Consider the following 14,654-nt stretch of genomic DNA (forward strand, 5'->3'; position numbering starts at 1 on the left):
AGATATTTTGGTTTTCCGAAGTTGGCCGTCATTAAACAGAAACCAACATGGAGATTTCATTGCAACAAATTAGAAATTCGTCTTTCAGGTATGTAATAAACGATCTTCGCACAAAATAATGTACGATACACGAGCGGTATGTTTGTTTTCATGTTCTCGGAAACTAAAAAAGCTCAACTACGTTTCGCTTTTTCAATCTTTTCCTCGACCGTGAGAACGTCAACATACCGCTCTTGTAACGCATATTACTATTTCAATCCAGCATTTGCCTTTGTGACAGGGAAATCATGAAAAACCCCACTTAGGTTCGCCGGCAACAGGATTTGAACCTGGGACCTCCCGAATGCGAGTTCCAAAAGCTACCGTCTGAGCCAACTGTGATGTTCTTGTCCCAGGGTGAGACCACAACAAGGGAGATATAATGATTTAGTGTTAGTTTATATTCTTTAAGGGATGTATCGGTCTAGAAAAGAAATAAAGATAGAGAAGGAAAAGAGGAGAGTAGAAAAGAGAAAGAATGGAAGTAGGAGGGGGAAACGAAAAAAATTAGCAGAAAATAAAGAGAAGGTACAAAAATTGAAAGAAGAAAAGTAATGACAAGAAAGGAAAGAGAAAGGAAGACTGAAGGAGAAGAAGTATAAGAAGGAAGATGAGATAGGAGAAATAATAAAAACGAATAAGGAGAAAGAAGTGAAAAAAAAAATGTAGCCCTATGAATAATTACAAATAGCAGTGTGAGACAATTGTAAAAGAGAGAAGAAGACTTAGAGAAGAGGTTGAATGAGTGAAAGAAAGTAAAATAATGAGGAAGAAAGAGAAAAGATGGGGATGAAGATGATGAAGGAAAAGCAACAGAAGTATAAAAATGAATGTGAAGAATAGAAAGAAAAAAAAGAGAAAATGAAGATGAGTGAAAAAGGAATACGGTAACCAACTAACTGTAGAAGGAAGAGAAAAAAATGATCACAAGAAAGAAGATGAAAAGAAGGAAAAGAATGATTCGAAAACAGAATATGGAAGGAAAAAATAACTAACAGAAGGGAACAGTAGAAAAAATAAACGTGATAGAGGGAGGCAGAAGAATAAAAGAATAAGATTAAGAAGAAAAAGAAAAATAAAGAAAAAGAAGGCAGGAGACGGAAAAGGAAAGGAGAAGAGATAAAGGATGTGACAATGACCTTTAAAAGTAAACAGCCTTGTTTCTTTGTTCGACAAAATTGTCTTTGCTTTTCGTAACAAATTCGATAAATTACACGTTGTTTCTTGAATTATTGCATGTCTTCGCTTATTCAACAGCCTTGTAATAAGTTGGTGGGAGATTCCACAGTTCCACACAACGATTTCCATCCTAGTTAGCGAGTCCTGCATAGAAGTCTAGCGTGTGGTTGAAAAGTTGGTTATTGTTTATGTATTTTTGTGCGAGATCGTGCGTATTTGCTTGTTTTCCGCACAGAACCAATACGCGGTAAGTGTGAAATACCACATTCAGTATTCCCAACGTAACACACATAACAATTTCCCTCTTCTTACCGCTTAAGCGCGACATTCATTTTACTGCTTTAGGCTTTTAACATATTATTTTTAGAGACGTTTAACATAGTAATAATTATAAATTGGAAACTTACCACTGCAATTTCACCTAAATTGCAATGTTAATTATTGTTTTTAAATAATTTCAAAAATTAAGTAAAGTCTACAACTCCACGAAACTTATTGAATTCCTGATACAAGTAACATTAAGGAAGCCGTGAAAAAATCAACGAGATTCCAGATGCCGATGTTATTACTGCAATATGTTATATAAATAATATTGTTAAAATATTAAAATGAAAAATAAATCATTACATAACCTTACCGTTTGTTTTAAGTTCGCATTTATAGACTGGGGGGGGGGAAGACAGACGTGTATCACGGCCTGCTCGAGTATAGTAAACACAGAAAACATTTTACAGCAACAATGTTGAAGAAAGATATTTTGGTGTTCCGAAGTTGGCGTCATTAAACAGAAACCAACATGGAGATTTCATTGCAACAAATTAGAAATTCGTCTTTCAGGTATGTAATAAACGATCTTCGCACAAAATAATGTACGATACACGAGCGGTATGTTTGTTTTCATGTTCTCAGAAATTAAAAAAGCTCAACTACGTTTCGCTTTTTCAATCTTTTCCTCGACCATGAAAACGTCAACATACCGCTCTTGTAACGTATATTACTATTATCCAATATTTCATGTAACTTTTATCCATGGCGAAAACAACAAAATTATTCCCAATAAATTCTTGAATAGGTTTGAGTATCCACTTAGCCAGTGGTCGTCAGCACTCGCTGAAGTGGGTGAAGCGTAACGAGTGCAAAGTAATATGCTCCGTCGTGCGGAAGGGAAAGGTAGAAAACATACCCGCCAGCAGCGAGGGATGCACGCCAGTGCAATGTCTTATGCGCGGTTAAAAGCCCATTCACAATGAAAATTAAACATAACCGTAATATAAACACACAAGTTTGCGCCCAGGCTACCAAATGGGATCATTCACAATGATTCATATAAGCATTGACATAAACATTACCGTAAGACGTTAACATGAAAGTTTGCAAACTCCAAACTTTCATGCTTATGCTTACGTGATTTGCAAACAGAACACAATCGTGGAGCGCTGAAGTATACGACAGACTATGAGGAAATGGCGTCGTTGTTATGTTTCCATGGTTACCAAGTATGTTTGCGGTTATGATTATGTTCCCATCGTGAATGATGGTATGACTTCTTGATTTTACCCTAACGTTTATATTCTTAAGTTAACGCTTAGGTTATGTTTAATTTTCATTGTGAATGAGCCTTAAGAGACGCTAGCCCGAGGGTGCATTCTGCTGATGACCACTGCACTAAGCCTTATGACATTCTGACAAACCATGAGTAATATTAAGTGATACGAAGACATTTTTACTCAATCAGTTAGCAACTTCTTACCAAACATATCAATAGTTTTATCTCTGGCATACGGTAAGTTTTCTTTTTTTTGGCGGGGGTGAAGTCGTAGCATAGTACCTTCCAGTATTTCGGTCAGTGTTGTGATATGGACGAGCATTTCCTTCCGCGCATTCAAATTGGAATATCTGAATGGAAATCGGCATAATTACGTTTAGGCTATGCTCGACCATGCCGAAATGTAGTAATTATACACCTGGTAGTAGCCCTTTAATGCACCTCATTAAAGTACACCTATTCATTATAATTCAGTTGTTCCGCCAGTGACAAATCACCTTTGTACCGTTACAAACCCGCAAGTATCGATTATTATCGGATATGCAATCGAAAGACAATTAGCGAAAAGTCACGGAGGCTGGAAATCCAATACTGTCGCAGAAGGTTATGTTCTGTTACTATAATAATTAGCGTTAATTGTAAATAATATTCAAATAAATTCAATTTGTCATCTCGTTTTTCAATTCTAAATCAATTTCCAGGTTATATCAAGACTAATATTCTCTAGGTTATATCAAGGTCAATGATATTCGTGCCTCGGAAAAATCAATACTTTCGCGTCTGCGCACATCTCACAATTCAGGTCAGTTCCGTTCGTCACTTACGTAACATAACATGAAAACTTATGAATAATTTCAAGTTAGAAATATGGTCGAGCATAAAAAGTCGTATGAAACTTGCCTATAATGGTAATTAAGACGCTCGTATGAAAATTATGAAACTCGCTTGCGCTCGTTTCATAAACATACTCGCGTCTTAATTACTACCATTATAGGCTCGTTGCATAATGTACTATTTATTCATGACGAATTTAAATTATATGACGAATTGTCTCTGTGACCAATTTCTTATGACAAGTTGTCCCCAACCTGTATCTAAACTGATCTTTATTTTACTGACCTTAGCAACCTAAACAATGGCTTTATTCAGAGTAGTGAATTAAAAGTTTTTAATTCAAACGTGTATTAAAATTGTTAAACCACTTTCTCCTTGACAACCAAAACCATGTCAGGTCATGTCATGTCATGTTATGTCATATGTGATAGTATGCCGTACCATTTATGTCAATTAATCTGTAAAGTTAATAAAAGATATTAAATAAACAATTACAATAATTACAGATAGCAGGTTTAGGCCAAATCAACAAATATACTCATAGTGTGCTCGGAAGACACGTGTATTCTATTGTGTAACGCCTTTTCAAAACCTTCTTTCCTTCCAAGGCCAACCTTCATCCACTGTCAAGGTAACAATGATGCAATGGTTAATCCCAGTTTTATCTTAGTTATAAATGACAGCGTTTCAGACGATTAATGCAGTATCTAACCAAAACATATAGTTTCACAGTCATTATCTCTGACGGATACGATAGAAAAAATAACAAATTTAGCACTAAGTGACGTAATTTGTCGGTAAAAATTGTACCTGTGTCTAAAGGTCAAATGCCCATATAATTTGACATTATATTTGTTAGGCCGTATACGGCCGAATACCGGACGACCGACAGGAGAGCCGATCGATCGTCCACTGGAGCCGACGCTTCGGCCGTCAATTACCAGTTGTATGTCCTCGTGCTACATGCTTATACTTAATACATTCATACATACATACATAAAGCCACCGGCGTGAATCAGTCGGTTAAGGCGCTTGCCTGCCTGTCTGAAGTTGCGCTCGGGCGCGATTCGATCCTCACTTGGGCTGATTACCTGGTTGGGCTTATCCGAGGTTTTCTCCAACCGTAACTTGAATGCCAGGTAATCTATGGCGAATCCTCGGCTTATCTCGCCAAATACCATCCCGCTACCACCAATCTCATCGACGCTAAATAACCTCGTAGTTGATACAGCGTCATTAAATAACCAACTAAAAATTACATACATACGTACGTACGTACGTACGTACATACATACATACATACATGCATGCATACATGCATACAAATGGCTTTTAAGGAACGACGAAAATATAGGGTATATCCGATGCTTAGAGAAAGGTGTCGCCTGGGTAATTTTCATCATCTACGCCTACACAAAAAATTCTAGAGGATAATGCTATGTTTTTCGATTACTATCGGATGAATGTTGATACATTACAATAGCTATATTTTAAATGTAATTCGTCCATCAATCTCAAAATGGTCAAATTTCAGAGAAGTTGTACCACCTGAGAAACGTTTGCCAGTGATCTTAAGGTAAGTAGTACATGAATAATAATTTGTTAAACCTTAAAAATTTTATTTCACTTGTTTAACGAAAAAAAAAAAAAAAACACACACACACAAGAACTAATTAATTTTTCGGCGTTCATGGCGAAATTTATGGAAACAGTCATCACGTGTTGCTCTGTTCGCCCGACTGAGACCGGAAAATCCCATCTGAATTGGATCGAATCGGCATTCGGCCGCAAACGGCCGAATAGGACGAGTGTAATGGACGCGCGCCAATGCATTCTCTTGTTGTGGGATCATTCGGCCGTGTACGACCGTAAACGGCCGAGTTGTTATTCGGCCGAATTCGGTTCCAGTGGACGGCCAGCCTAAGGGGTACAGGAAATAGAGAGCCAGGGCTCTCGTACTTTACGTAGGCCTACCTCGGTACTCTCGGCTCCACAAGTAAAGAACCCTGGCCTCACACCACTTCTGCACAGATGACAGTGATTGACAGGCCAGTTAGGGGAAGCTGTTGCCACGTTTGCTCTTGGCTGGACTCTTTGAATGTATTTTCTTTTGCAACTGGTTGGATTCTTTCAAAAATGGAAAATTCACAACACAGCATTCTCGGCGATCTCCTGGCGGTATCTTTGTCCACAGTTTCACTAATTGGGGGAGCGTGTCAGTCAGATTTATGGCTTCCTGAACCCAACCCTGCAACGAAGGTTCTTTACTTATGAAACCAAGAGTACTGCAAGAAGTTCATGTGAATAGCACCACTCTGTACTCTTTTGATATAATATAATATAATATAATATAATATAATATAATATAATATAATATAATATAATATAATATAATATAATATAATATAATATAATATAATGGTGTAATTATTGTTTGTCTTATTTGAACTGTTGAAGCGAGGTGAGTCAGTGAAATTATGGTTTACAGTGGCAGTGAATAGTTTCGGTCAGTGATAATTTATAATGTCAATTAGATGTGATCTATAATGTCAGAGGCGGCCGGGTAGCTCAGTTGGTACAGCAGCTGGCTACGGACTCGAAGGTCCGGGGTTCGATCCCAGGTGGTAAAAGGATTTTTTCTCGTTGCCAAACTTTCAGAACGGCCCCGAGGTTCACTCAGTACCGGGTCTTTCCCGGAGGTAAAAGGCGGTCAGAGCGTGGTGCCGAGCACACCACCTCATTCTAGTGCCGAGGGCTCTACCTCCATGCCCCCCAAATGCCTTCATGGCATGTTACGGGGATACGTACCTATAGTGTCAGTGAAATGTGTCAGAGTGTCAATGGAGTGAGTGAGATGAGAATGGAGTCAAAGATTATGAGTACCAATCTGAAACTTATGTAGGGTATATTTGTTGGAAAATTAGGTTCACTTATTAATTATAATTAATTAGGTTATTTTATTTATTATTAATTATTGTGTATTTTGTAGTTATTGTGTATTAATTGTATTGTGTATTATTTTTATTGGGTGTAATTAAGTTATCACTGCCACCGGGTGTTTGCCCACTTGCAGTGTAAATAAGTACATATATGCACATAATATGCTCTACTCTGGTAACTTTCATTGTATGTTTATTTGTTTGCTTGTTTACTTGTTTGTCATTTGTCTTACTGTGTTATCTTTCATTGTCTATTTGTTCTTTTTTGTTTTGTATGCTTTGTCTAATGGCAGCCTCAGGTTTGAGGAAACACTGGTATATAAATAAATAAATAAATAAATAAATAAATAAATAAATAAATAAATAAATAAATGAATGAATGAATGAATGAATGAATGAATGAATGAATGAATGAATGAATGAATGAATGAATGAATGAATGAATGAATGAATGAATGAATGAATGAATGAATGAATGAATGAATGAATGAATGAATGAATGAATGAATGAATGAATGAATGAATGAATGAATGAATGAATGAATGAATGAATGAATGAATGAATGAATGAATGAATGAATGAATGAATGAATGAATAAATAATAAAAATAAATAATAAAAATAAATAAATAAATAAAATGCTATACTGATCTATACATTATCATGTCAGTAGATTTACTGGCATGTAAAAGAACTCCTGCGGGACAAAATTCCGGCACATCCGGCGACGCTGATATAACCTCTGCGGTTGCGAGCGTCGTTAAATAAAACATAACATTAACTTCTATGCATTATGGTACAGTGCAGTGTTGTATAGTACAGGGACATCATTTTATTTTTACTTCAATTTTTATTGTACCTGAATTTTTTAATGTACTTCATTCCCACCCCTTCTACTAATGAAGTTCCAACTCCACACAGAACCAAGACCGCAGATAGTAAGCAGTACTGAGTTACTGAGTATAGTACGTTCCAGAAATATGTTCGCGTTTTCCAGTGACGAAAGAGCTTTCAATACTGAATCATATTTTCGCACAGGTACTGTCCGTTTGCCTACGTCGCATCCCGATTTCTCCCACCTGCTTCTGCTCGCCCCTCTGTAAAAGCTGGGCTGTCTTAGCTCTTTTTTGAAAACATTAATTTCTGTTTGGAATTGGACCTTTACATAATATTATACAGCTGTTTAATTTAACTTAAATAAAAGGGCCTCGTTAAGTAATTAACTGTCACGTGATTTCCCCCCTTTCTACAATCCTGCGGCATAACCACTTGGATGGACAGTAGATAGCATGTCTGAGTAATTTTATATTTTCGGGTCAGGCAGAAGTGAAGATTGAATTTACAGTACGTAGAGTAGGTACAGAATTATTTCAACATGAGTTACTAGTACGAAGGACGAAACTGGCAATTGGAATTAGATGAAATAGTCTATAGTGCGATAATATGCACAAAAGAACTGAAGCCTGTATCGAAATGAACGGCCACCATTTTCAAAATTGTGTTTAAATATTCATATTATGATTATTTTTCAATTTAACTTCTTTCTCTATATTGTACGCTAATGTGCTGTAGACAGTAGCCTATAATATACACTGCATAATGAGTACGTTGGCATGGACAGCTCAGTTCGTGAGTAAAAACACTTATTCTTAATACAGTACTGTACTTTGATTAAACAAAAACCAAATGAAAATTATCAAACTCAAAATCGCGATATTTCCTAGTTTACGTAAATGGATGAACTACTTTTCTTCCTTCCTATACCTAGTAGAGTGATTTGTTTGTGTTTTACGCCAGTATCATCGAACTACAGTTGTGGAAGGGGATAGCAAACTGTGTTTCCGGTTCTCTAAAGGTATAGATAGGTTAATATTAAAAATGTTAGTAAAAATAAAATGATGTCCCTGTATAATACAATATAAAATCTTGTTATATTATATTATGCTATGGAGACTGTCCAGAGGCAAATTCCAACTTATATTAACTTATAAATCTAAGAGGATATTTTAACGGTAAATCTTCGTTTCACTTTATTGAGATCGTAATTCAGTTAATTATTGGAGATGTAACTGAACTATATTTCTTCATACATTGTTTTTTTTTTCACTGTTACTGCTTGAACGTAGAATTTACGACTGTAAAAAGAATTTATTTGAGATTGAGACTTTGTGAACTCATCCATTTCACCGCTGTAGGAGGTTAAATGGGATTTGTTGTTTGTAAGTCACTTCTCTGGTGATGGTAGAGGAAAGTAGCCTAATATGGGGTGGTGCTTAATATGGAATACATAAAAATCTCAGCTGTTTGGCGCTGATATCGTCTGGAAACTTAACAAACCACAAGGGCACAGGTAACAACACCTTTCAACTTTCGAACAAGTACTGTCACCATGAAGCACAAAATTACATGCCTGATTACTTACTTACTTACTTACAAATGGCTTTTAAGGAACCCGAAGGTTCATTGCCGCCCTCACATAAGCCCGCCAGCGGTCCCTATCCTGTGCAAGATTAATCCAGTCTCTATCATCATACCCCACCTCCCTCAAATCCATTTTAATATTATCCTCCCATCTACGTCTCGGCCTCCCTAAAGGTCTTTTTCCCTCCGGTCTCCCAACTAACACTCTATATGCATTTCTGGATTCGCCCATACGTGCTACATGCCCTGCCCATCTCAAACGTCTGGATTTAATGTTCCTAATTATGTCAGGTGAAGAATACAATGCGTGCAGTTCTGCGTTGTGGAACTTTCTCCATTCTCCTGTAACTTCATCCCGCTTAGCCCCAAATATTTTCCTTAGCACCTTATTCTCAAACACCCTGAACCTATGTTCCTCTCTCAGAGTGAGAGTCCAAGTTTCACAACCATACAGAAGAACCGGTAATATAACTGTTTTATAAATTCTAACTTTCTGATTTTTGGACAGCAGACTTGATGATAAGAGCTTCTCAACCGAATAATAACACGCATTTCCCATATTTATTCTGCGTTTAATTTCCTCCCGAGTATCATTTATATTTGTTACTGTTGCTCCAAGATATTTGAATTTTTCCACCTCTTCGAAGGATAAATCTCCAATTTTTATATTTCCATTTCGTACAATATTCTGGTCACGAGACATAATCATATACTTTGTCTTTTCGGGATTTACTTCCAAACCGATCGCTCTACTTGCTTCAAGTAAAATTTCCGTGTTTTCCCTAATCGTTTGTGTATTTTCTCCTAACATATTCACGTCATCCGCATAGACAACATGCCTGATTAGCACAATGAAATTTCACCTGGCTCTATTTCAGCTCACAACGTTTACTCAACTTGAATCCATCATATAAAAGATACACGTTATCATTTTGTGGAAATCGCTTATATGATTCTGTCCTATTCCTGTTGTACCATGTTTCGGATGGTGCTCTGCTATATCTCTCCCCCTCCTGTTTTGGACCTTTTCGATCCAAAATTTCTCTGGGTTCTTTCAATAGAACGACAACAAACGGAGTGAGACAAATGACCTACGGCTAAGAGCTCACTCCAGAGCCCAAACTCATCTTTCAAGGGCGCACGTTTGCGTACTTTTTAGAAAATTTTCCCATCTCTATTCTCATTTGATTGATTGATCACATCAAATAATTTTGCTTCTTGTGAAATTCAAGTAATGACTGAAAATGTTCACAAGAGAAGGACGAAGGATGTCAAAGGCCTGAAATGTGTGCTTATAATGATTATTGTGTATTTATGTTCATTTCAGCATTATTTGCATGCATATTTTGATTGTTCCTTTTGTCACTAGAGCAGTACAAGTAACATTTTCAGATAATTTTTAATAACACTTTTTTACTTATCAAACATACCTGTTACCTGTGGAGTAACGGTTAGTGCGTCTAGCCGCGAAACCAGGTGGCCCGGGTTCGATTCCCGGTCGGGGCAAGTTACCTGGTTGAGGTTTTTTTTCCGGGGTTTTCCCTCAACCCAATATGAGCAAATGCTGGGTAACTTTCGGTGTTGAACCCCGGACTCATTTCACCGGCATTATCACCTTCATCTCATTCAGACACTAAATAACCTAAGATGTTGATAAAGAGTCGTAAAATAACCTACTAAAAAAAACTTATGCCTACCTGTTTCAGGAATAGTTGTGTTTCTTCTGTTCAGAATGTCAGTAAATTAGGCCTACATCACATAGAAGATTACATTCTTATCAATGAAGAAGTGATAGGATGCCTAACCAAGAAAAATAAAGAATTGTAACGTTGAATGCTGTTTTGTTTCTTCAGCTTTAGAGTCATATGATTTGAATATGAGAAGGAAGGATTTTGTGAAAGAAATAATGGAAATAAGAGACTAATAATGATAAAAAGAAAATATTAACATGTGATAAGATTACTTTTTTTTAATTAACAAACAACCTTTTATTGTATCCGAAAAAGAAAGTTTATTACTTGAGATAAGACACTGTGGTGGTGTGGTTCAGAAATATTTTGAGGTGGGATACTCTCTTTTGTTGGTTATGTAATACGTTGACACAGGACTCTGTTTCACTCAATTACGAAATTTTTATTTTAATATCTTGATGACGAAATTTTTTAGTCAGGATGAGACAATTTTTTGGTTACGAAGTATGTGCCGATGGGACATTTTGGTTGGTTTGTTTTGATATTTGGTAAGATAAAGTATTTATAGCTGCTTGAATAACAAGTGTTTTTAGACAAAGTAGTCTCTTCTATGGTCATGAAGTTTTGAAGCAGAGCTAGGATTAGAAACGAAATACTCTTGGTGATACAGGGATTCTGATTGATCGTTTGCAAAATACACTGTGTCCACACTAAAAGTATACAGAAATAACAGCTTATATCGTAACTTGGGTAAGGTTTATTAAATAAATTTCTTCTCCATTGTATAGAGTAACTGAAAAAGTTTTTATTTACACTAGTACACTTCAACATGAGCACCATTTATAGCTCGACAGGTACCAAAACGATATTCAACCTCTCGTCAGGTGTTCACCATCATATCAGGTGTTACAAGCTCAACTGCTTGAATGATACGCTGTCTCAAATCAATCAAATTACGAACTTTTCTGCTGTACACAAAATTTTTAATAAATCTCCACGCGAAAAAATCCAAAGGAGTTAAATCCGGGGATCTAGGCGGCCAGGAAGTTGCCCCACCCGTACCAATCCAATTACTTGAGAAGGTTACATCCAAAAACGTTTTAACATTACGATGGAAGTGTGGTGGAGCACCATCCTGCTGAAATGTTAAACCTGTCGTAAATTGCGGAATAGCAAAGATCTCCAGCATATCAAGGTACGTGATTTACGTGGGCATTTAGCAATTGATTCACGCACCTGATCCACAGTCATTTCGGCCACATGTTTTTTAGAACGTTTCCCTGTCTTTGAAATCAAGCTTCCATTATCTCGTAGAGTTCTATCCCACTCGTAAATGGATTTGCGTGTAGGAGGATCCACATTCCATTCCCTTCGTATGCGCCGCTGAACACGCGTAACTGAATTCAATTCTGCAAACCAGAGCACGCATTGAACTTTTTGCTGTACCGTCTACATCTCTATTGACAAGGAACTAGACTGGTAAATGCAAATTTTCATTCATGCAACAATACGCTTGAAACGAAACATTTCACACAACAATGACCATAGAAAAGGTACGAAACGAAATCTTGGGAGAGTTTTTCTATTGATTGAGCTTTATCTTAAGGAATTATTATACGGTTGTGAAATTATAAGCTATTATTTCTGTATACTCTTACGGTCTTACTAATAAAAACTCAATATACAGACGTTTAACTGTCTTATATTTATACAATGAGTAGCTCGTTTATAAGTCGTCTGTAAATTCCTTACTAATAATCACTACATACGTCGTGTATAACAGTACAACTGTTACACAGCTACGTCATAGTTTCGTCATTACTTCATTACGAAAGGTAATAGAATATTTGAGGTTCTTTATTGCATCCGGTAGAGCGCTCTAGTGTACCGTGTGAAGTATCGATAGTACAACTGGCTCTGATCAATTACCATACTATTATTTGGTCAAAGAGTGCAAGCTATAACAATATTAGGCCTATTCTAATTATTCTATGCTCTTTGGTTTGTTCTTCTGAGATTACAAGGCAACCATCATCATAAAATGACAGTCGATACGAACAGCTGTTAGAGGGGCGGCCATTTTTTCTCTATATACAACGCTTGAACAAGGGGTTTCGTGTATATAACTACTGCATAGCAATTCCCATTGTATAGTTACAGGCTGTTTATACATGTATCGCTTATGCGTGGTTTATTAGTAACATTTTGTCTCAACGCTGCATAAGTCTCGTATAAAAACTATACACGGTTTATTAGTAAGACCGTTAGTGTGGGCATGGTTCATATTTACTTACAACTTTCTTGTTGCTTGGTTACCAAATTGTTAAACAGAAAATTTGATTTTTATTTTGTAACATTCAGAAAGGACTTTTTGTTCATTTGTGTACGTGCTATTTAAATTTTTAACATGCAACGTTGATAAATATTAGTAAGAGCTCACCATGTGGAACTATAACTGGTACTAGAACTCTCGGAATGGGAGTAAGCCCCTGAATGTCTCGATCCTTGTCCACATATGGAGCAAGTGTTCGTTTCTTGCACAGGAGCACAACCTCCACTTCCACAAGGATCGAGGTGTGTCTCGTAATTATACGACGGTTTTGGCTTAGGCGGCGGATTATATGATGGTGGAGGTTGGTAACCACATCCACCGTCTCCGCAAGGATTGTAAGATGGCGGTGGGGAAGGTGCTGGTTGATTACAGCCACCCCCTGCACAAGGATTATAAATTGGTTGTGGTTTTGGCTTAGGCTGCGGATTGTATGATGGTTGTGGTGGTGGTTGGTAACCACATCCACCGTCTCCACAAGGATTGTAAGATGGCGGTGGGGAAGGTGCTGGTTGATTACAGCCACCCCCTGCACAAGAATTATAAATTGGTTGTGGTTTTGGCTTAGGCTGCGGATTGTATGATGGTTGTGGTGGTGGTTGGTAACCACATCCACCGTCTCCACAAGGATTGTAAGATGGCGGTGGGGAAGGTGCTGGTTGATTACAGGCACCTCCTGCACAAGGATTATAAATTGGTTGTGGTTTTGGCTTAGGCTGCGGATTGTATGATGGTTGTGGTGGTGGTTGGTAACCACATCCACCGTCTCCACAAGGATTGTAAGATGGCGGTGGGGAAGGTGCTGGTTGATTACAGGCACCTCCTGCACAAGGATTATAAATTGGTTGTGGTTTTGGCTTAGGCTGCGGATTGTATGATGGTTGCGGTGGTGGTTGGTAACCACATCCACCGTCTCCACAAGGATTGTAAGATGGTGGGGAAGGTGCTGGTTGATTACAGCCACCCCCTGCACAAGGATTATAAATTGGTTGTGGTGCTGGCGGAGGATTATACGATGGTTTTGGCGGACTGTATGATGGTTGCGGTGGTTGTTGGTAACCACATCCACCTTCTCCACAAGGGTTGTATGTTGGTGGTGGTAGAGGTGGTGGTTGACCACACCCACCCCCTCCACACGGACTGTAAATTTTTATTGGTTGCGGTGGGGGTTGATTACTGCAGGCTCCAAAATCGCAAGGGTTTATCGAGGGTTGTGGCTGAGAGGGTGGGCTATACGATACTTGAGGTTGTTGGTAGCCACAACTACCCCCGCCACAAGTGCTGTATGAATACGAGGGTTGTGCTGGTACAGCAATAACAACCTGTGAAAAATAAAAATCACATTTCAGTTATAGATTTTGCAAGGTATACGAGTATAAATGTATCTTAGATGTATGTAAATCCCTTCCGATTCTTTGCGTCTTATTGGCTATTTGATGTTTTACGCAACCATTACAGCATAATATAGGCCTAATATATAGATTACATTATATTATAAGGATTTTCAAGAGTTTGCTCACTTAAAACAGTTATTTGGATCCTGTTTGCACTTTGTATCATGTTTGTAAAATGAAATCGACTTATCTCTGGAACCCGTATTACATTTATTCAATATATTTTTATGTTTAAACAATGTTAGAGTACGGAGAAGGAACACTGCTCATCTCACGTCAAAC

General features: G+C 37.6%; 1 protein-coding gene across 2 annotated transcripts in view; it reads right to left on the bottom strand.

Moving 5' to 3' along the window:
- Positions 1–11,041: 11,041 nt before the first annotated feature.
- LOC138700365 (uncharacterized) overlaps positions 11,042–14,654 on the bottom strand; it is a 39,511-nt gene continuing 35,898 nt past the window's right edge. For both annotated transcript variants that reach the window (XM_069826949.1, XM_069826950.1), the window contains one exon: positions 11,042–14,300. In XM_069826949.1, the coding sequence (XP_069683050.1) occupies positions 13,086–14,300 (1,215 nt within the window). In that variant the 3' untranslated portion in view covers positions 11,042–13,085. The remainder of the gene's footprint in view (positions 14,301–14,654) is intronic.

The sequence above is a fragment of the Periplaneta americana genome, chromosome 5, assembly GCF_040183065.1.
Source record: "Periplaneta americana isolate PAMFEO1 chromosome 5, P.americana_PAMFEO1_priV1, whole genome shotgun sequence".
Lineage (NCBI taxonomy): Eukaryota > Metazoa > Arthropoda > Insecta > Blattodea > Blattidae > Periplaneta > Periplaneta americana.